This window comes from Drosophila sechellia, chromosome X (genome assembly GCF_004382195.2).
Source record: "Drosophila sechellia strain sech25 chromosome X, ASM438219v1, whole genome shotgun sequence".
Taxonomy (NCBI): Eukaryota; Metazoa; Arthropoda; class Insecta; order Diptera; family Drosophilidae; genus Drosophila; species Drosophila sechellia.
The window spans coordinates 4,211,478-4,233,865 of NC_045954.1; the positions used below are offsets into that span (position 1 = coordinate 4,211,478).

At 42.6% G+C, this 22,388-nt stretch overlaps 1 protein-coding gene across 7 annotated transcripts in view; it reads left to right on the forward strand.

Annotated features, from left to right (window-relative positions):
• LOC6612505 (optomotor-blind protein) overlaps window positions 1-22,388 on the forward strand; it is a 57,298-nt gene that overhangs the window by 14,361 nt on the left and 20,549 nt on the right. For 4 of the 7 annotated variants that reach the window (XM_032724408.1, XM_032724410.1, XM_032724412.1 and 1 more), the window contains exons 2-3: window positions 9,047-9,160; window positions 9,222-9,384. In XM_032724408.1, the coding sequence (XP_032580299.1) occupies window positions 9,047-9,160; window positions 9,222-9,384 (277 nt within the window). The remainder of the gene's footprint in view (window positions 1-9,046; window positions 9,161-9,221; window positions 9,385-22,388) is intronic. The other 3 variants (XM_032724411.1, XM_032724415.1, XM_032724414.1) reach the window with 1 other exon arrangement.

Genomic DNA, 22,388 nt, shown 5'->3' on the forward strand with positions numbered 1-22,388 from the left:
CTTCATCAAATATGATTTTGTGGCAGAGCCAGCTGGCTTCAACTGCAACTTGCTACCAAATCTCTGGAAAAAGAACAAGCCCCAAGCAACAGGAGATTCTGCTGCAACAGAAAGCAAAATAATCGCACGGCTGCGAGAAGAAACCCAACAGAATTCAACAGGTGAACACAGTAGATCTCTCTGCCGAGATTCTTCCCCCGGGGTTCTTTATATTTCCTATATTTCTTTTTTTTTGGGCTTATCAGGGGAGGATTGGGAGGAGGTTTCTGCGAATCGTGTTGATTTGATTTATTTAAAACCAACAAAACAAAACGCAAAGGCTGGCAACGAGAGAGAATGCGAATTTATTGCTGTTCGATCATAAATAAGAATTATATAAACATGCGTTTGGGACCTCAGTGCACACCACCCATGAATGGGGCCCTCTCTTCTTATTTTGTTGTTGTTTTTTTTGTGTTTCTCCTGTGGGCTGGAACAAGTTGCAGTATGTTGTCCGTCTTCATCATGATGAAGATTATGATGATGGGGATTGGAGTTCGCCGTGTGTGGGACACATTAGAATCCGGTCCTTGGGCTGTCCTGTCTTTCAACCGCATGTCGGTTATGTTAACAACATTTAAACGCAGCTCGTTTAGAATCTGAATCTTCCCCATTGAGAAACTGGAAACTGGAACTGGGAACCCGGAGCACTGGAGCCTGGAGCCTGGAGCCCGTGGAACGTGGTACCTCGAGCCTAGGCTCGTTACGTGCCCTCCGCTTTGTTGACTTTGAGGATTTATGAGTGTCTGACGTGTGTGATGACTGTTATTAGCTGCGTCCGCGTCCTCAAACCGAGCTTACAACAATTCAACCAACAACTTGGCAACAATCACAGCAACCAGGCAACAATGCATTCGGCACTCAGAGAAAAAAGGCATACAAAAGACATTTGGTGTTTTCATACCTTCATCTTCGGCTTGCTATCTTTCAAAGAATACTACTATGTAATTTGGTCTCTGTTGAAAATTAGTTTGAAAACATTTAATAGTATAGATATTATGCTCAGTGCAGGGAACAATCCCAGGCAACCTCCACGTTTCCCAGTTTTCAGAGCTGTTTAAACGGATGTGCGGATGTGTGCATCGACATGGCCATCGGTGTGCAACAACCCCCCTCCCCACCGCCACCATAAACTCCCCCTTCTGAATCATCATCATCTTCTTGGTCGTGATCGTGATCCCAACCACTCAAGAAGGATCTGCCTGGATCTTGGTTATGTATTGTACAGGGGAGAAAAGCAATGCAAACAAACAAACAGAAACGCGTTAATGGCGCCTACCACCATAATTTAGACATTAAACGTGGGCGCAGGGGGCGTGGCAGCCATCGAGACTGTTTGTTTTAGCGATTACTCACTGTACATCAAATTAAGTTAAGGGGGGAAACGAACCACCCTGTGGCAATTCGAAGGGCTTATAAATAAGAATATCTTTTAATTAAATTGTGTGTGTTGGGAACTGGTGTTTTTTTTTTTTTTTTTTAATAAATTACGGCTTTTTAACTAAATCAATTAAATTACTACTGTACGTTACATGTGCAGAACCTGAAATATTTATTATTATTTTAAAATCATATTTCACAGCTGACAAAAATAGGTTTCCAGCCGGTTATTTATAGCCAATTAATTATGATTGCCATAAAGCAATTGGACAGTTGAAACTACTCGTAAAGGAAATAATCATATGCATCCCTACTTATTATTTATTTTGTTCTGCCCCTTTAATGGCTTTCAACTGCGACAATTTGAGATGGAGATGAGCTCAGTCAGCTTTCATTCGATGGCTCTTCTAAATCCACTCCGCACTAGTGGAGCATCTTGAGCTCATCTTTCTTTATCTGCTCGCTTTTGAGCTCACTCTAGCACTAAATGTGCATAAATTACTTACACTTTGGCAGGCAAACATTGACAGGGAAAAATTAGAGGAAGTCCAAAGCTGGGGGCCGCGCCCACTGAACCACCCACCGAACCGCCCATCGAACCACCCACCACTCCACAAAACGTGGCCAACGAGCTGCAAAGCATTTGACGCACAATTTAATTAAATATAAGACAAACTCTCTTCCTCTTCCTCTGGTTCTGGTTCGCCCCCTGACAAAATGTATTTAAAACTTGGCCATAAATAATTTAGCACCAACTTTGGGGTCGTCCGTGTATCTATGAGATACTTTCTTGCCACCGCCCCCATTTCCCAGCTGGCTTGTTGCAAATGTCACTGGCGCTACCACTTGGGTAATAGTCGCCTGTGAAATCGCATCTTGGCCAAAACCAACTTGAGACACGGGCCAAGAACCTAATTGAGGTTGAACCAATTAGTGGCGGGTCGCCGGGGATCTTTGCCCCAAAAAGAGCTAAGGCAAACAAGAGCCTACAATATTCGCCACGAGATTTCAATTTCAACTTTGCAAAATGTGACCCATTGCATCTGACTGCTATTTGGGACTTAAAGTTAACATTTTTGTCTGTATATAATTGAATTGATTAGGCTTCTCCATATGTAATATAATCGCATGTTATAATCTAAATCAATCATTCGTCGCATATAGTATATGTAAACGGTTTTTGATCTTTCTATAAATGCAAATCAGTAGCATCATATTTTATTCAACCGATTTGCCTGCGTTGCATGTGCGACAAATGAAAATGAAATAAAAATTGCCGCTAAATTGTTATGCCAATTGTTGTTGCTGCTGCCTTTGATTATTGTGCGAAAAGTCACACAACTGACGAAGCCGCCGGCGTGCATATTAAACAGGCTAAAAGCCAGAGGAAACTGAAAATTATTAATAAATGAATGCAAATAAGCTGGAGGGGGGTTGCTTATAAAAAACGCACACTCCTATACTGACAAATCAAAAGCAAAATTACAAAAAAAAAGGGTTAAGAACATTTCATGCATGCAAATGAGCTGGAGAGCAAGAGAGATGGCCAATGGGCGGACCAAGCGAAAAAACTGACCGGCAGTCCAGAAAAAAATATACAAAATAAAAGCAAGCCAAGCTAAAATAACAAAGCAAGGCACACACACGAAAATTAAACCAACGAAAAAAAAAACATAATAATAAAACCAAATACAAAAAAAAAAGAAAAAGAAAAGGCGAAAAAGATGCGGGGGCGTCGCGCCATCTCTTTTTCCCCAAAGCGTGGGACACATGTGGAGAAACAGGGACAGCAACAGCCCAAAAGCAGAGCAGGTGAAACAAGGGAAAGAGAGGGGTAGCTACACAAAGAAAGAGAGGGGCTGCATTTGCAAGGTTAGAATTTGCAAATAAAATAAAATAAAAAGGGTGTGCTTGTGTGTGTGTGTGCGTTTTCGTTTTCCTCTGTCAATTGACCGAAAATGATGGCGACGAAAAATAAAAAAAAAACCAAGTGTTTCAGCAAAAATGGCGCAAATTCATGTGTGCATTTCCGTGTGCGAGTGTGTGTGTATGTGTGTCAACAGCCGCAATTATGAGCAATTATAACAAACAAAAAATATAAATAAAAAACAAAGAAACAATACAAAGGCGGCAGGCAAACAAAAGCGGCGACAACGCCAAATAAGAATAAACCAAAGCAAGGGGTGGACCTTGTTTGTGTAGTATTCCTACACACAGATATATAATTATCCATATTGGCGCTGTCCGCACTTGAAATACACAGTAAACGACTTTAGCTACTTAAACGCGCGCTTTTAATAATATAGTTATTGCATAACCCTTCCAATTTGCATAAAGAGAAAGAATAGACCTTTGTATAATTTTCGATTATTTGAACGAAAATAAATAAATAACAGAGCGCGTGCTTAAAAATCAGTTGTTTTGATGTTTTTATTTCCCCCCACTTAATTGGAAAGTGTTGTTTTCGCTGCACTTGTCAAAACGCCACTTGTTGAGGCTGTTTTTTATGTGGCCCAGCCGCAGACAACATAAATCAACACCCAAAGTCGCCGAGTGGCTGAAATCCGAGTTTTCAAAGCCTGACCCCGCGACCCCTGAACCCTTGTCTTTTCTTTCCGCTTATCTGCGTGACAACTGCATTTCAATTCATAACAATTAAGTCGAACAACAGGCGCGGAAACTGTGAACAGCTAATAATCGGGGGACTAAATAAAAAAAAAATACAAAAAAAAAAAAGATTGAGGGGCGGCGACTGCGAGAATTCTAATCGACGGCAAGGTTAACGGGTTCAGCCATGTTTTATTTTTTTTCGATTCCCCCAAAAAAAAGAAATATATATATATGGGAGCACAAGCATGGGGGCTCATACACCTTATCAGGCTAGAAATGTCGCCGCGTTGACAACGCGACAATCTAATCGCTACCCTCGATAAGGATGCGCCAAGTGATGCAAGTGCTATCCAAAGTTCGTATACCCTATATAATGATTTAACTGTTTTTCAAGCTCCTTACTGTGGACGCCGAAAAATGAATATACGCACTATATCTTTTAAATAATCTCACAATTCCTTTATTCAACTTTACTCTTCAAGCGCACGCCACCCAATGACGCGTCTCGCCTATTCCTCTTTTTTCTATGCTCTCTCAAGTGTGTATGCGTTTTTCAGTGAGCTATGTATACATTCTTATCTCTTAATGCTAGCTTATAAGTAAGAGCGAGATCACAATAATATTCTTATTCCTAACGGGGATATGATCTGCCACTATGGGCTTCATACCTAAAACTATGCTATTACATGGTACAGTGGGCCTTATGAGTGTTCATCCTACCACATTACCTTCCTATGAAAGTTATTTTTATAGTACAGCTTAACAATTATCTATATACATATAAAGTATGCTCGTTTATTAGGGCATTTGAATTCGTTCAGTTTCGGTTGATATCATCAGCATTGGCTTTGCTCGTTTCACGCTCTCCCAAAATGAAGCGAACAAATTGTAATTACACCCGATTTCCCACATTTGATTTATTCATTGCGCCAGATTTATGCTCAGGGTCAGCAGGCCTTCGATAAGGAATACAGGCGATAGTTTTCCCTATGCAAGCTACACATCTTTCTTTTTTTTAGAATTTTATCCCCTATACTGACTGCTTATTCTGCTGGTGGATGGTGCTCTTGCTGTTGCCCTGCCCCGTGATCCTGTTTCGGGGTCCCAGAGTTTCGGGGCCTCCGATCTTAATGACATGGCCATTCATTTCGGGCCAAAACGAGACGGGAGTGGGCGTTACCACTAACTGACAGGCTAAAACAAACGGGCAGCGTGTTTACGAGGACTTGGGGCCGTGGTTATGCCTTCATAAATTGTTTTATTATTATATAGACTTGATATATGGCCCAGCCACTTGGTCAGTCAGTCTGGGCCTGTCAGTTTATTGGTTTAACTAATTTGCCCGATCCTTCGACTCTTCTGTGTGTGTGTGCGTGAGTGTGTGCGTGTGTGCGTGTGGGGTAATTAACGTTTATGATGCAGCTGCCTTTTGGTCCTTGTTCTGTCTCCGGCCAGTTAGCAAGTTGCCAGTTCCTCACAAATTTGTCAAATACCCAAACGATGCACATCTGTAAAATGCAAAAACATTCCCTTTTCCGCAAGCAATTTGCATGCAATTGTCATTGTCATTCAATAAAATTCAAATTAAATGCAATGCAAAAAGTGGCCAAATAAATAAATCAACCGAACCAAAAGACAGATGTTCCCTAGGCAAATGATGTAAGATTATGTTGAATATGCACCCCTTTTCTCAGCTCGTATCGGAAATCTATTGGCAATGTGTTGACAAAGATTAAGGAGGCACTCCGAAATAAAAAAAAATAAAAAACCGACAGCAATTTTGTTGTCACAAAGCCAAACTGTCAACGGATCCCCCCAGCCACTATTCCTCGAGGGTTTCCCTGTACCCGCACTACTGCCAACAATTTTCGGTTCCCTTTGGGCCAACTGCAGGTGCTACTTTAATCCCCGCGCCTTGTTGACAAAAAGGAGAGCCAAAAACCCACGAATGCGTTTTGCAAGCCAACCTCTCTTGGTTCTTATTTTGTTGTTGTATTTATATATATATATATATATTTTTTTTTTTTTTTTTTCGCTGCCAGTGGTGTCCCTCCTTCTTGTGTTTTCCCCCCTATATCATCACCAGTGCAGCCTCTTTGCCTCGGCTGCTCTTTCTACTTTTGGTGTTTTCGAGCTGCTGTTTGATTGACTATCTGATAATGCATTGACGCTTCTAAGGCAGGTCGGCTGCCTCACCTCTCACCTGCTGTCGAGAGCGGCACAGGTGCGTTAATAGACGCCAGCAGGGTCGGGAAAGTGGTCAGGACGCAGGACGCAGGACATGGGACGCAGATCTCTGGGTACACAAATGTCACCTGCGGATCCGCTGATGGCATCGCTAATCGATTACATGGCCACCGCAAGCAGCCAAGATTTAGATAAGTGGGCTATAGGACTCAGTTTACCGGCGTTGAAGGATCGGTTTTGTTCAAAAAAAAAATGAGCAACGAATTCTTGAAAACTAGGTGTCTTCTCCAAACAAAAAAACAACCGTGGTATAATTGCCATTTCGATCGAATTAACTCAACTTCTTTACTAATGTTTTCATTGGTATTATAGGTGTTTATATTTTAAAGAATTTTTTGTTCTGATCCTCTTAATTAATGATATTTTTAACAAATTTCTGGTAATGGCCAAAAACATTTCGTTTACTCGACTTAACTCTTAGTTTTTCTTAATAACTTATCTCTCATTTCGGCTGTTACCAGTTTTTTGCTCCCTGTTTGCTCGGAGCCCAACCCAATTACAACTCAATCGTTGAACATTTTATTTTCGGGCCGGGCTAATTGATTAGCCATTAACCCCTATGTGGGCCTGACGAGGACAACTGAGCGACACCTTAACACTCAAGAGCTCAGCAGAACAAAAAAAAAATAAATAAAATAAGAAAACAAAAATAAAAGAAACGCAGGGAACGCACTGAGCCTTAATTAAGCTTAATTATGGGCTCATGGGCTCCTTCTCGTTGGCGTTTTGCGTTGCCAACTGCCTTCAACACTTTTGGCCGGGGGAAATTGAATTAGCCGTGGTGGCTCTCCGTTAAAATGTGTGTGGCAAAAACAAACAACGACGCTGGGTGCTCTGGTCAAAAGGTGCAAGTTTTACACGTAACGATTTGCACGAACCTAAATCTCGGTTTCGGTCTCGGTCTTTTGGGCCAGAAGTCTGAAGTCTGGCGTCTCCGGAGCCAAAAGAGCCTGTGGAACCAGCACAAACGAGAGCAAATCGTTTTGTTGTCGAGCAAGCCAGGCTTTTCAGTCCAAAAAAATAAGAGAAAAAGCTGCTGATGCTGCTGCTGCAAAAAAAAAAAAAAAAACACAGAAATACGGCGTGTGGTGTGGGCCCAGGAAACTGGCTCCAAAGTCGGCCTCGCTTGGGGCCATGTCTCTGGTCTTGGTCTTGGCCTGGTCCCTGGTCCCTGGCCATAACAAGCTGCCAACAACTGGCGCCAAGTGCTCAATAATGTTAACGAGCTATTCAGTTAAGACAACACACACTCACTCTCAAAAAAACAAAAGCCCAGGCAGAGAAAAAAAAAAAGAAAAGAGTCCAAGCCAAAAGCCAAAAGCAAGGCAAGGCAGACAGACGTGCCTTCGTTCCTGGCAAATAAAAAATAATTTGCAGTCGAAAAAGGCAGGCAGACACCCCCTTCCCCCACCACACACACACACACACCTCCCTGGAAAAGGGGGGTGCGCTCTCCGCCAAATAGAAACATCCTCGGTTCTGGGCTCGCCCTCCTCCATCGGTTCAGTCTCCAAACCTCAGTCTTCAGTCCCGTCCAGTCAGTCAGACATCACTCAGCTTGTTAGCCCTCCTTCCACGCCTTTGGTATCCGAGGAGCCAGCCCCCAGCCCCCGCTAGCCATCCCCACACGAAGTTTGTTGGTTTTTATCAAAATGCAGTCGCAGCTGATGATGATCTGTGAACATGAACAAGACGTTCGTTAAATTTGATTCATGAGGCGCTCTCGCTGCGAGAGTCCCAACCTCAACCTGAATCTTGGGCACTGCAAAAAAAAAATACATATATGTAGATACTTTCGTTTGGCATGGCAGATAAATGCACGATCTTCTTTAACTAAGCGTCTCCTAGAATCTATTAAGATACATCTATACCTACACGAAAAGTCCTAGTGGCAAACATCGCTTCCAATACCCATTTTTTCGCCCAGTGCATCAGTGTTGAGCCTGAACCCGAACAGCGATTGAGTGATTGCTACTTAAAGTTATAATTTTCATATTTATGCCCGTGTGTGTGCAGGGCGAGATCTCCTCTGGCCAGCGTAGATGCTCCTGCCCCTTTCTCTTCAACTCCGGACTCCTTTTTGGGTGGATGGAATGGCTGGGCTGTTGGTTTGCTCCATTGCTCGGTTCTTCCGAGGGACAACGACATCCCATCGCATCGCATCGCCACGGAATCGTCTGTGTGTGTTCCCCCTTTTGGCCGGGGCATGTAATTTTCGAGTTTGCACATTGCCACCAACATGGCTAATCAACCTGGCCAAGAGGAACCTGGCACTCTGCCTCTCTTTTTAGCCCAATTTGAATCCGAGCGGCGGGAATCGGAGTGTCGACGAACAGGGGGAGCCGGGTGAGCTGCGAGCTTGGAGTTTGCAGTTCGGAGTCAAGCCGAAACAATTTGTGGCTTGGCGCCACTTGATAGCCCGACTGGTCTGGGGGTTTTGTTTGCTTTTGCTTTTGGGCAACTCGTAGTCCGAATCTGATAATGATGATGATGATGATTGTGCGAGTGCGACTGCGACTGCGGTGGAGAGCAGCGATCTTAGCCGGACGGATCATCTTGGCCCCGAAGGTGGGCCCCTGAGAACCAGAACGTGGTCTTGAGTCTCTGGCTTTATAAGCCGCACTGATTAATGTTTTATTTGATTAGCCCGAGAAAATGACCATAGCCCCCCTTTGATATTCTCGACCATCCTGACCGTAGCACACACCCATCTCTAATCCCTCATTTGGCTCAACTCCTTATTCTTTTTTTTCCTTCTTACTCGTTGCAGACAAATGTTTCCGCAAATGAAATTTCGTGTTTCGGGACTGGATGCCAAGGCTAAATACATCTTGCTACTGGACATTGTGGCGGCGGACGATTATCGTTATAAATTTCATAATAGGTGAGTTTGAAGAGATCCTATTGAGGATCCTATAATCGTTATAATCGTTACGTAATTACAGTCGCTGGATGGTGGCTGGCAAAGCGGATCCCGAGATGCCAAAACGCATGTATATCCATCCAGATTCGCCCACAACGGGTGAGCAATGGATGCAGAAAGTTGTTTCATTTCACAAATTAAAATTGACCAACAATATTAGTGATAAACATGGATTTGTAAGTACTGTACGTCTTCTTTGTTTACCGCATTAGTTATCTAAGATACACCACAATCACACCTACAACTAAGATAAACACGATCCAAAACTCAACGATACCAAGGAATTCAACTAGCGTCGCCTAGTAGCGGTATTAGTCCAAAATTAAGTGTTATTTTTCTCTTGATAATTGCGAGTGTGTGTGTGACTTTTTAATTCTCTAACAGTAAGTGCGCACTTTAGCTCCAGCTCCTCCATTGAATTTCCTGTCTTAAAAAGTAATTAACTCATTCGCCAATGAAGCTTGCAAGCAAAACAGTACCACGATTCAACGGAACTTTAGCACATCAAAGCGAACTTTATCTAGGCCCCATATCAAAGAGCCTGCGCCTAACACTCGGCACTTCAAATATCATCTCCAGCAGTAACCCCCCTCATTTTTTTTTTGTGCTTATCATTGCGAATTTGCATGGCATCCGACTCGTTTTCGTTCGGGTTTGCACTTTGAAGTATACAGTAAGTACTCCATGGCTGGCTGGCTTATCTAAAACTTCTCACACGCATGAAGCGAATGGATAAGCTCGGGAATCGGATCGCCGATTCTTGAAGGGGGGCGGGGGCTTACATAAAGGCGGTCTGTAAATGGAAGTAGAGGGGGGGGCGCCAGGCAAATTGTCGGTGGACTTTTCCATTTGAAGGCCGCGCTCGCGCGCTTCTTTTGACTTTGTAGTTATGCCGACGCCGATCGCGTAAATTTCATCAACTGCTGGGCAAATTTTCATTTTTATTGATCGGACGGTGGTGCCCACCCGTTGCGATATACACATATATATACTATATATCTTTATATATATATATATATATGTATATCTTTCCCGCTCTTTCTCCTGCGTTCCACGATCATTATGATCTTGGGCGGGCGCCATGTGGTTCTGCAGTCTTGTGTCATGTCTCCGCCTCCTTTTCCTTCGTTTCTTTCTTTATGCCAGTATCTCTTGGCTCGTTTTGCATGGCGAGTCATAAATCGCACAGCGAACAAGCGGCGGATAAGGGCTGGCTACTCCTCGTCCCACTGCAGCCACTCCAACCGCTCCGCCGATCCCCTGGCAATTGGACAATCCGTGTCTCGTGTCCGGCGGTGTGCGTGGGCCTCCGCCTAAGTAGCCTGTGTTGGCCATTAATTTCGCTTAGTTCAAACGGCAAATGCCGACGCTGCGTGTGGTGTGGCCAGCGATTCCGAATCGGTGTCCCAATCGGTAGGGCATTTATTTAATCAGTGCGTTCTTAATATATATTGGTATTTCCAGTCAATATTTCAATGAAATATAGTCTCGAGAGTTTCGCTTTCGATCTTAGCCATGAAATTGTACTATATTCGATTCAGACGAACTTAAGATTCTCTATTCTTTATCGTATTTCCAACAAAGTATATAGACTAGCAAAAGCTAGAGCTAGTTTATTCTACACTTTCTTGGAAATAAAGTCACTTCTTTCCAAGGCGAATCACTCGGGGTAAGACAACAGCCATAAATCAATATGTTATTTACTCAAATATCGAAGATAATGCTGTTTAACTTTGATAGTTTCTGGACACAACAACACCAACCCCCGTGTGTCGCCAGCTGTTGGGGCTCTCAAAAGCGTTATAATCATATAATCATGGGATAGCGCGGAGACCTGAGCGTTATTATAAAGTCTATAATTTAACACTTTTTGCGGTCGCTGTGGGGTCAATGTGGGCGGTGGTGGGTTATTTTATATGGGCGATTTCTGTTGTACTTGTGTCTACTTTCAGTGCTGCCTGCTGCTCGCTGGCTGCGTGTCAAAACAACAACGTCGCAGGCCTTCAGAACTTCAGACCCGCAATTCCGTAATTGTGGCCCACCTTTGTTCTGTCATACATACATACATACATATATGTACATATACTATATAGCCAGCGATTCATTTGGATGAGGTGCCCCAAAGCGTTGCGGAAACGGAAGCGGCTTTTCATACATTGAAATGCACTTAGCGGGCGGCAGAAAACGCGCGCGTTTTTAATCGCCCTTTGCACTCGCTGAAATTGTGTGTATATGTATGTATGCTTGTGTGCTGTGAGCGTATGTGCGTGCTAGTCGGCCATGTTGCCGCAAAAGAGCCACCCTAATAAGGTATAATGAACCACCAAAGGGTCAAAGGGGGTGGGTCAACGGGAGGGTGGGTTGCAGGCGGCAGGAAGGTGTCGCCTAATGCGTTTAATTGTTGCAGTTCAAGTTGGGACACTCTCTGCTCCAATTAGCCACCCCAACCGCTTTATTTCATTATTGGTTTCGGTGAAAATCCCTCAACAAGCGAAAGAGAAATGCACATAAATTTTTCACAGTGTCCAGAAATTATGCCGTCTAAGCTGAAAATGGGGGAGAAAAAGATGTGAAGTACGGAGCTGGGGCAAACATGTCTGCTGCCATTAGTTTCCCCATAGTTCAAAGCATAGTTGGCCATCTTCTGTGCCCATTCAACCATGGAAAAGTGGTCTGGAGCATCATCCCAGCAAACGTATTTCCAATCCTCAGCATCCCATCCCATGGATTGCCGAACCGAGCAGACGAAGCGAAAATCAACAGCAACAACAACGAAAAAAAAAAAATGCTGTCCGAGGTGAGGAACTGAACGGAACGGGTTGACAAACTAAACTCAAGTGGAGTTCCATTTCCGGACACGAACACGGACGCAAATCAAATTAATTGAGGCGCAAAGCACACACACTCACACACACTGGAGAGTCCTTTTGGCCCATCCTTGGGATAAACCGTATTGTACCTACGCCGTTTCAACCTCAATCTCGGGCAGCGTTCTCTGGTGGTTTTCTTGAAACAATTCGCTTAGAAAATCAAAGGCGGCCCGCAACTGCACGTGTGTGAGTGTGTGTGTGTGTGTGTGCATGGGCAATGGGATATGTTATAAGGTAGATGGGATATAGGATATGGCCAATTTGTCTGCTTTAGACGCGCTCTTTAAGGGCCATCCCGGGGTCAGGTAGTTAGGTGTTGCCCAAAATACAATTTGAAAGGCTCTTTTGAAGTTGACAGCCTCCGATTCAGATCCAGATACAGATCCTTGCCATCCTTGGCTCGTGTGGTCGAAGGTCTCTAAAGGATGATGGATAATATTGAAGTAGAGTGGGGCGGCTCTGCACTGAATTGCTTTCAATTGAAGTGGATTGGAGTTGATGGAATGCTCATTGTGCCACCAATTAGGCACTGACAAAGTCTAATGTCCCATGGCTACCTTGGCAACGAACTTGATCACCTCACTGCGAATCGATATAACTATTTTTATGATTATCAAGTGCTTTTATGAGTGTAGTCTCACAATGCTGAGGGTGGCAGATTTTAAGCATATTTCTTTATTTAGTTAGTAGTTTTATTTCCGTTAATCGATGAGGCTGTGCGTTCTGTGAGCATCATTTTAAATTCACATCAGATCTTAAATACTTGTAATTAATAGGTTTCGATCGGTAGGCTCCTGTCTTTCGCATCTCTTGCTGCATGCGTAAGGGTAAGCAACCCCTGGAAATGCAACCCCCGAATTACTAAGCCATTAATGAGGATGCTTCCTACCTAACGATGGATGATAACAATGCTGCTGCTGCTGTTGCAACCACAACCGCCCTTTGTGCCCATCTATATGTACATACATATATACTTAAATGCCTGATTTCTTATCTAATGCCTAATGCCACCGCTATCGGGCGACCATATCGTATCATGCGGTGCCCAAGAGTCTCAGTCCCGGTCGAGAGCAAAAGGGTATCATTGCCTGGCTATCAGTGGCGATCAGCTAGATTAGGCCTGCTGTTCTCCGCCGTTTTGCCAAGTGAAAGGAGCAATAACACCGGCAAGGCGACAGCAGCCCAACTTTTTTCTCCTCGGTTGTGGATTTTTTATTTTATTCTTTTTTTTTGCAACAGCTGGTTATTTGTGCCTCTCTGTTTTATTTTGAGTTGTTTTTTGTTTGAGAAGAAACTGGTCTGAGCCATCAATCATTCAACTGATGGAAGCCACACGCAATTTGCCGGAGGGCGTAACTCGGTTTGGAGCATGGTAATGGGTTTGCGAATGGGAATAAAACCAGGTGGGATGGGAGCGCAGATTAAGTTGGCGCTTGTGATTGGAAAATCATATTTTTAAGGTGCTCCTAACTCCGTTTTGAGCCTGGAGAACTAAGCATTAAAAGGCTGGGCGAGATTTCAGTGCTCCTCTTTAAGTAAACTTCTCATTAGGCACGTAATCGCATTGAGGAAGTGAAGTATTAAATCCACTGTTATAATTGAATATTGTATTAGCAGTTGATTAAATAAAATATATAAAATGGTATGTGAAATGCGACGATTAAGGATGTCCTTGTGAAATCCCAAAGCTCTTCAAGCGTTCAGTTATTTCAGGACCTCTTCATTTAAAGTGCTGACGTTAAGGCCCTTGAATACGCGAGGCGAAAAAAAAAAAAAACGAAACTTACTTCGGCAAACTCTTCAAAGGCACAAATTTCTCGTCTCCCTTGCGCGACTTCATTTGAATATTAAAAAATTCCAAAACACAAAATGGAATTTTTATTTGCGATATTTTGTCGCACCTCAGCGACAACGTACTTGCCACCTCGTTGTACATTCAACATTTTAGTAGTGCCACCACCCCAAAAAAAAGGAAACCGAAAAAAAACTGACTGTGGACGGATCTCGGTTTTAATTTAACATAAAAGCGCGTTCGCCATTAGGCGCTCAACCAACCCCTCTCGAAAATAAAATAAAATATAAAATACATATATATGTATATATGGTGCGGGAGGTGAAATTTATGAGGCATGCTCAGGTTTTTATTAGATTTTAACTAGGCCTGGCGCCAGGACATTTTTTTTTGTTCAGGGCCAAACCCAGGAGTCAAACGTGCCAAAAACATTAAATATGTTAATTAGTTTCAACGCCCGACGACCACAGCAACCTAAACTAAATGTTCCAAAATTTGTGACAAAACACCCGAAAAAAAGGAAGAAAAAGCAGGACTTTAAGTGCCGCTGGTCACGTTAGCCCCGGTTTTTGGATCCGGATCCAAGAGTAATATGCTAATGCCCCAGGGGGGTTCTAGGCGCCTTCTAACCTGGCTAACCCCGTTAACCCCGCTAAATCCCTTAACCCTTACTGCGATGGGCTTGGCCAGAGTGAGATTTCGATTTGGCCTGGCATTTTTGGGCTTATCTACATCTCTGCTTGTCCGCATTTGTGGAAAACACTTGGCACAGATAAGAGGCAGGAAAATTTTGAAAGCCTGCCCCGAGAACTGCGAGGAAATTAATTAAGAGGATGCGCTACTCAAATATTAACCATTTTCTTAAAACTTCAATGCATTTTGTTCATAAAATGCTAATCAGCTGTTCAAAAAAGATATATATATATAGATATAAATGCACCCAATTATGTGGGATATCTATTCGTTGATAATTTCAGAGGGCTGCAACCGATACCTACTGCCTACTTCGCCCAATCCCTCATTAACATCGCGCCACAAAGGAGAGAAGTCAGCAATGGGCCTCTCAATGGCAGTTAATCCCCTTGATGATTAGTTGCGGCCCGCCCCTGGATTCTTCTCGTTTCGATTCGATTTTGCTGATGGGATCGGATCGTATCCGTATCGTATCGTATCGGATCGGTTGGATGTTGCTGAATGGCAGGATTATGCGAGCAACAGCAACAAGATTATCCTATTCTAATATCCTTAGGGCAAGGGTAGTGAAAAGGCGCATTTTGACCTGGGATCCTCGATCGTTGTCTAACAACATAATTAACCAGACCCACGCCCACTTTTTCCTCTTTCTTTCCACAAGCATGTAGTGTACACTTCGTTCGCTTTTGAGTTTGAGGTTTTCGAGATTGCTCATACGCCACGTCTCCCGCGGTGCAGTCACCACAATCTTTGGGCTTCTTCTTTTTTTCTTTTTTTTGATTATTATGTATTATGCTGGATTTCTTTATGTCTCCTTGCGCTGCGGTGCATGTCTAAACAAATGCTTAGAAATTAAGGGCGCGCGACGACAGCTGAAGACGAGTTTATGATGCCAGGACAATGCACACATGCTGTGCTCAGGATCCCCGGATCCCATTGTGCGGCAAGTGTGCGTGCAGAGCGATTAAGACCCCTTGCTTCTCTTCCCCCAAAATCAAAAAAAGCAAAAAAATTTGTATATTTTCATCCCAGTATCTTGTCATTCAGTCACACAAGCATACAGCAATCCAAGTGAGCAGCGCCAGCTGGCGAGCAAAGCCAGCCATTGTTTGGCCATTGTTGCCAAAAAGGAGATCACAGCAAATGTGTTTGGGGGCGGCACGTTGGCTTTTCCATTAGGCCAACGGAAATAGACAAGCTTGACTTAGATTTCCATCCCGAAAGACAGGCGGAGAGGGGCGGGGAATGGATTGGGCCGGGGAACAGGAAGTGCAATATTTGTCTGGCAAATAGATTTCTAAACGACTATCAACTCACAAACGCACTTTGCCCCGAAGTGTGCCTCTTACACAAGGGAAAAATGGTTCAAAGTATCTCAAACTATATAAAAATATATAAAAAATGATCGTAGAAGTTTGCACACCTTAAAAGACATCGAAAAAAAATCTTAAAAAATTAAACTGAGACATCATTTATTTAGTTTCTTCAAGTGTATGTCTTCTCTGTCTGAAGTAGCGCCATCAGATCGCTTGGAATGGGATCGTTATGCCATCAGATGCGTTATCTATGGAGTGCCTAAGTCTGAGGTGACAGTTAAACACCTCAAACATGCTACCACATTGTGTAAATCTCTATTGGTATTCAAATGTTTGTTCCCAACTCAGACTGTCTGTCGTGCATCTTTCATCTGTTTGTTTGCGTGTTGTCTGTTTGCCTTTGTTTCCATTTGAATTTAAGATATTTGCCCGTGATCTCTGGTGTTGTTTGACTTGTCTGCAAGTCTGGAAAGCTGTAGATTCACATTTCGAATCGGATTCATATAGAGAATCACCTGCTGCAGCCACTAGAAAAGATAGCGCACTCAGACAGCTTGCAACACTCGAGTGGGACGAAAACGGAAGCTGCCTTTGCTGGCGCCTGAAGACTAATCTTTATAATCTCTGAGGTCATCAGATATCAGGCCTTTATCTTGGTCTTTGTGTGGGGAGAATATTTAAAGAGATTTGCCCATTGCTATGGCTTCTCTTCGACTTTAAAATGCATCATTTTTTGAGTTAAAATGCCAAATGAAAGACATTGGAAAACAATTAAAATATTTCAATAAAACCACATAGAATTCTTCTTTTGAATATATTTATATTCTAGCGGCGCCACTGACATATATGAATATACCAAAACGTCTGACGACCTTTGATCCCCTTGTTGATCTTTACTTAGTCGCAACGTTGACGAGATTCCCAAAAAAGCCATCCACTTCTTTTCCTCTGTTTACCATCGTTTATCTATCTTTGCTTTGGGAGATTCTTTCACTTTGACTTGCGGACAAGTGAAAGTCATTAACCAGAAAGACGCCGGTTGAAAAGATGGTTTTTGAGAAGCACCAGAATAAGTCGCAAGTAACAGATAGATATTAGTTGATGTTATAAACCAGATTGACACTCCTATAATTTCACTTGCCTGTTTGATTCGATTATTGGCCTGATTTATCGTCGCCATGCCATTAACCGTACAGAACTATAGTTAGTATGACAACAATTATGGCAACAACTTTAACAACATCCAATATGCAGACAACAACGAGAACAACTTTGATGTTGCACGCAAATTCTGTGTTGTCTCTCATTATAAACGTGGGGCGCCTGTGAAAAAAAGCGTGTTGGGGGAAGGGGGGTGTGGTTGTCATAGATTGATAGTTGCTGTAGTTGAATATGGTTAAGGTTCTGTGTTCTATGAGCTTACTAACATACATATGGGGTATATCACAACTCCGTTGTGGACATGATTCTTGCGTGTTGACAACTAAGTTGTCTCTGTCAAAGCGTCAATCACTGGGAAAACAATTTTCAAAATCTATGAATAAGTGTGTTTATTTGCATAAAGGAAGCCACGGCGATATGTGAATGAAAAAAAAAAACAGTATAGAAAATATAGAGAAAACTCGATCGAGGCACACGCACAAAAAACAAAAAAATAGGATAAATAAGAACAGAGGGGGAACAAGCCATTATTGGGATAATTAATTGAATCAATCGATGCGATGCCGCTGGCAAATGGAGCGAAGCCGTTTCTTATATATATATATGTATATATTGCACTATATTTCATTATTTTCTCCCCGATAATTTACACATACGGGTCAGCAGCAACAGCAATAACGAAATAATAACCTAGAAAATGGTGGGCAATTATTGTTATCGTTGCACCTCAGCCAGATGATGATGATGATGATGTGAGTCCGAACTGAAGCGAACCGAACCCTGATCTATGCACAGAAAAAAATACTTCACCACGTTTAGGAGTTATTCGAAAAGGCAATCTTTGAGTGTACTAACATATCAGGTTTAAGGAATTTGACTAAAGGTAAACCCAATAATAAATTAAATTAGTGAAGAATATACAAAATATTTAAATACTCTCTGCTTGAAATGTTTTTCGTTGTGTAGAGCAATATTTACCTGACTACCTGGTGGAAAATAGATGAATGACTATATATGCCCATACTAGGGCGTTGCACAGGGGGCGTGGCAGCGGCACAGTAGGGAGATAATAACCCCGTTTTGTCTTGTGGCGCAGTTTCTTCGCTCCAGCGAAAATGCCCACTAAAAACTGAAAAGAAAATAATATTGAAATTAAAGACTTTTAAAACGTGAAACAACAAGCATTTTAAACTAAATATTATGATAGCCAAAGATAAAATATTATCGTTGTCAATCAATAATACCACTTATTTGCATGTGAGATAAAGAAATCACAGCTTTAAGCATTAAAAACTTCTTTCTGTCTGGCTGGCAGTTAATGTTTTCCTCACTTTTTTTTCTCCACTCCCTCGGGCGTTAACCACATTTTCCAGCTTGTTGATAAATTATCGCTCTTAACGAGAAAAGCGCATGAAATTGGCACCCAAAACGCCCAACGAAAAATACATTGCACATGCAACTCAGGCAGGCAAGCGCCGGCCGTCATAATTACCAAAAAAAAAAAAAAAAATAGGGAGAAAAAAACAACAGTATAAAGAAACAGAGAAATATTAATGAATTATTTGGAAAAACAAACGCCACGGGTTAGCGGTGTTAAGGCGGGGGGCTCAACACAAAATTAGGCATTTAATTGTCTCGGCCACATAGCTCTTACCAATTTATATAGAGGCCCTCTGAAAAACGCCAGCTGACAGGCGTCACGTTGGAAAACCAACAAAAATTTAACTGCCAGCGATGAGGCACCAACCAAAAACGAAAAACGAAAAAAAAGGTGGAAAAGGCGGAGGAGGCACATGTAACGTCTACCCTGGCGCCACAAAATGGGCGCAACGTGGTCAACCACGAAGAAAAAAAAAAAAAACACAAAATAATAATACAAATAAATACTAAACTCCAGAAGGAGAAGGAAATTAGTATGCGTCTGCGGCGGCAACATCATTTTTCGATGATTTATTAAATGAAAAATTCAACCTGAGGATCCTGACGATTTCTACACGCGTCTCATTATTAAATGAAATTATACTTTTTATTATAGATTATTAATAATTTGTGACACGTATTCACTGCTTCCACCGAAAGCGAACGAAAATTCAACGGAGAGGGGGGTGATATTGGTTATTCTGATTCCGATTTCATTCCCGACGGGCGCCGATTTTGATTCGATTTGATTCGTTTTGATTCTGAACCTGAGTCACGCCACTCTCGGGAATGTCCGATCAATTTTTCGATGCGATGCGATCACTGCTAAAAATACAGAAATCAATGCCATGCCCAACACAGAACAACCTCAACGAAATTGCAATCAGAATTTATGTTTTTTAAAATATCGAACATGGCTGAAAGATCTTCCTTTGGCATGCACTTTGTAATCGGAAATAAGCTGAATTGCTAGAGCTCTCCTAGCTGAAAAGTGTCTAGGCACCGAAAACACCCTGTACTCTAGCAAATAAACAAATATTTTTTGGGCACGTGAATAGATTTTGTATTTGCCCAACAATTTAGCTTATTGTGAGTCGGAGGATTGAAGATGGGAGCTTTGGGGGCAATGGTGATACAAGTGTCCATACATATGGACATACATATATGACCGCCTAATGACCGGCTTCATTTATTGATGACGATTATAAAGCAATTTGTGCAAGTCAACAATTCCTGACCCACTGGCCGAGGTGGTTTGAGTGGTTTAGTTCGACTTTGGGTTCGGCGGTGCAATGGGCGCTTTCCAGTAATTAAGCGGGCGACGATCGACCAAGTGGGTTAGCAATTAACCCTTGGGCCACCATAGCTATTTATTATTTATATATAAATATTTTTTTTATTACGTTTACGATTAAAATGCACTCAAGGCGATGACAAATTGCGAAGGGGAGTGTACCTAGTTTAATTGCCCGGGCTGTTTGCGTTTGCCAGTGTGAGTGCGTGCGTCTTGAGCGAAAAGAAGAGCGAAGAAGAGAAATAAATAAAATAAAATAAAATAAATAAAACGCGCGCACTGTGCTAATTATAGTCGCCCCTCTCTTTCATTTCGCATGCACCCCTCTCTTTCTGGCTCTCGAGTGGCGGCCACCTCATTCACACATTTCCGCCATTGTGGTAAAAAGCCATTGCAATCGCTCGCTCTCTTTCTGGCGCCTCAGCACCTTTGGGCATTTTTTTTGCTTTTGCTTTCGCTTTTTCGTCTTCCCTCTCGTTCTGGCCAGCTTCGTCATCTTTATTTATGCCCCCAGTTGTTGTTTTTCCTTTATTTTCCTTCTCCTTGCCGTTTTTGTTGGCCTCGAGTGTCTTTTGTCAAGCGGCCATGGATTCTCCTCCTCCAGTTTCTTCGCCAGCTGCCTCTTCAGCTTTCGGGCTGCATTTCTTCAGTTCGCATCCTACAGATCCTTCGGACGCCTCTCTGCCATGCTTAAATATTTAACTTCTTGTCTTATGTTTTATTATTTCTATAATAATTCTTAAAGTTTTAATATATGTGTAACCACTAGTAAAAATATGCATAGGAAACTATCCATTTTCCAACACTATTTATCCAAATTTTTACGGATTTCCTCTAATATTGAAAACCATTTTCTGGCTTTTGTGTCAATATACACTAGCAATCGTATGTCGAACTTTTTGTTAGTGCACATTTAAGGCTCTGCCCGCCTTGTCTTAATTTATTCTGCTCATTTGTTCGCTGCACTGCATGCAAATTGCCAACAGCCATTGCTGCTTCGCTCGCACACTTAACCTGACACCCGGAAAAAAGCGCGGAATTCAATGGGGTGGAGTTGGGTGAGGTGCAGTGGGTGGGTGGACCCAGTGGAGTACTTGCAGCACTTGACAAACACCCAAAAGCAGTCGCTCTCTCTCACTCTCTCTCTCGCGCTGTCTCCTTTGCACTGCCCAACGCGGCCCGCTGTCTCTTTCCTTTTTGGCGCTCATTAGGGGGGTAAAGAAAAAAAAAGTAAAAAAAAAACATTTCCGTTAGCCGAGTGGCGGGCCATATCCTCGCATTTCTCCCCATGGTTCAAGTGCGTTAATGTCTTTGGAGTGCTTCGCGCTCTTCACTCGCTCATTATTTAGGCATTATTATGCAGACATTCAATGGGGATTTCGCATTCAGCATCCATCTGGGCTGCTTATTGTCACAGGCCCCTGGTACTTTTTCAATTCGCATTTAATTGGATTTCTTAAAGCTGCAACTCGACTCAATGGGATTTGGCCATTTGTGAGCGAATGCGATTTACCTTTTGCCGAATCGAGTTCTTCAAGTGGCCAAGCGGCTAAATGAAATAAATGGGTAAATGCTAACCCGGATGATTCCAGTGAGTGACAGGTGTTGGCAGCCTGAAGTCGGACTGGGGGATTAGCTGGTCTCAGTCGATTGTTTGCTGTCTGAGTTCGATTTGTGTTTGGAGCCGTCGATTGCTGCTCACAGGATGAGGGAAATGTGGCTCGTATCTCTGGGAAACCGTATAAATAAGATACATTTGATTCTCCTCTAACCGCCTCACTTATGTAAAGATTCTTTTGCTAAGTGCTAGCCATGGTATTTGAATTCTTCTTTCCAAAATTCAACAGAAATTCAACCCTCACGAATCCCCGGAGTAGCACACATATTTGATGAACTTTTGATTGCTGACCAGGCACACTTTTGGAACACTATAATTTCGATGGTCAGCTCTGAAGTTGTGGCGATGGTGTGGGTCCCTCTCCCCACAATTTCGACCCAAGTGGAGTGCGTGTGTTCCACTTTTGTCTGGCAGCCATTTACAAACGATTTGTCAACCGGCTAACTGACTTGGCTTTTCCTGCCTCTTGTTTTTAGTTACCCCTCCCCAACAAAAAAAAAAAAAAAAAAAAAAAAAATCGAAACAGAAAAAATCCAAAAATCGTGGCTTGTTGGCCCGATATGGTGGCCCTTGGCTAAGAACTACTCAAAAACATATTAATCATGCAGCATCAGCAGGCCCAGACAGCTGAAGACAGCACACGAACCGAAATCGTTTAATTGCCACTAACTCAGGCCCCAAACATCAGACATCGGACTTGGGTTCTCGGACTAAGCCAATCATGGTGTGCTGGCCGTGAGTCAGTTAGGGCCCAATTATGCCTGATAGACAGGGAAGATGCAAAAGATACGTGTGCACACGGCGAAAAAATTACACGTCGAGGTAAATTTGGGATGGCAAATTGTTAGCGATATACGCTGATATAAGGGTATAAGGTACCATAACTCTTACTCCTACTAGCGGATATACTTAAAATGTTAATATCATGAAAGGATTTTAGTTGTAGTCTCTAGTGAAGTTTACAATTTCTTGGCACGCACTATTCTCATTCTGCTGATCTCGAAAGTTCGTCTATCAATAACTACT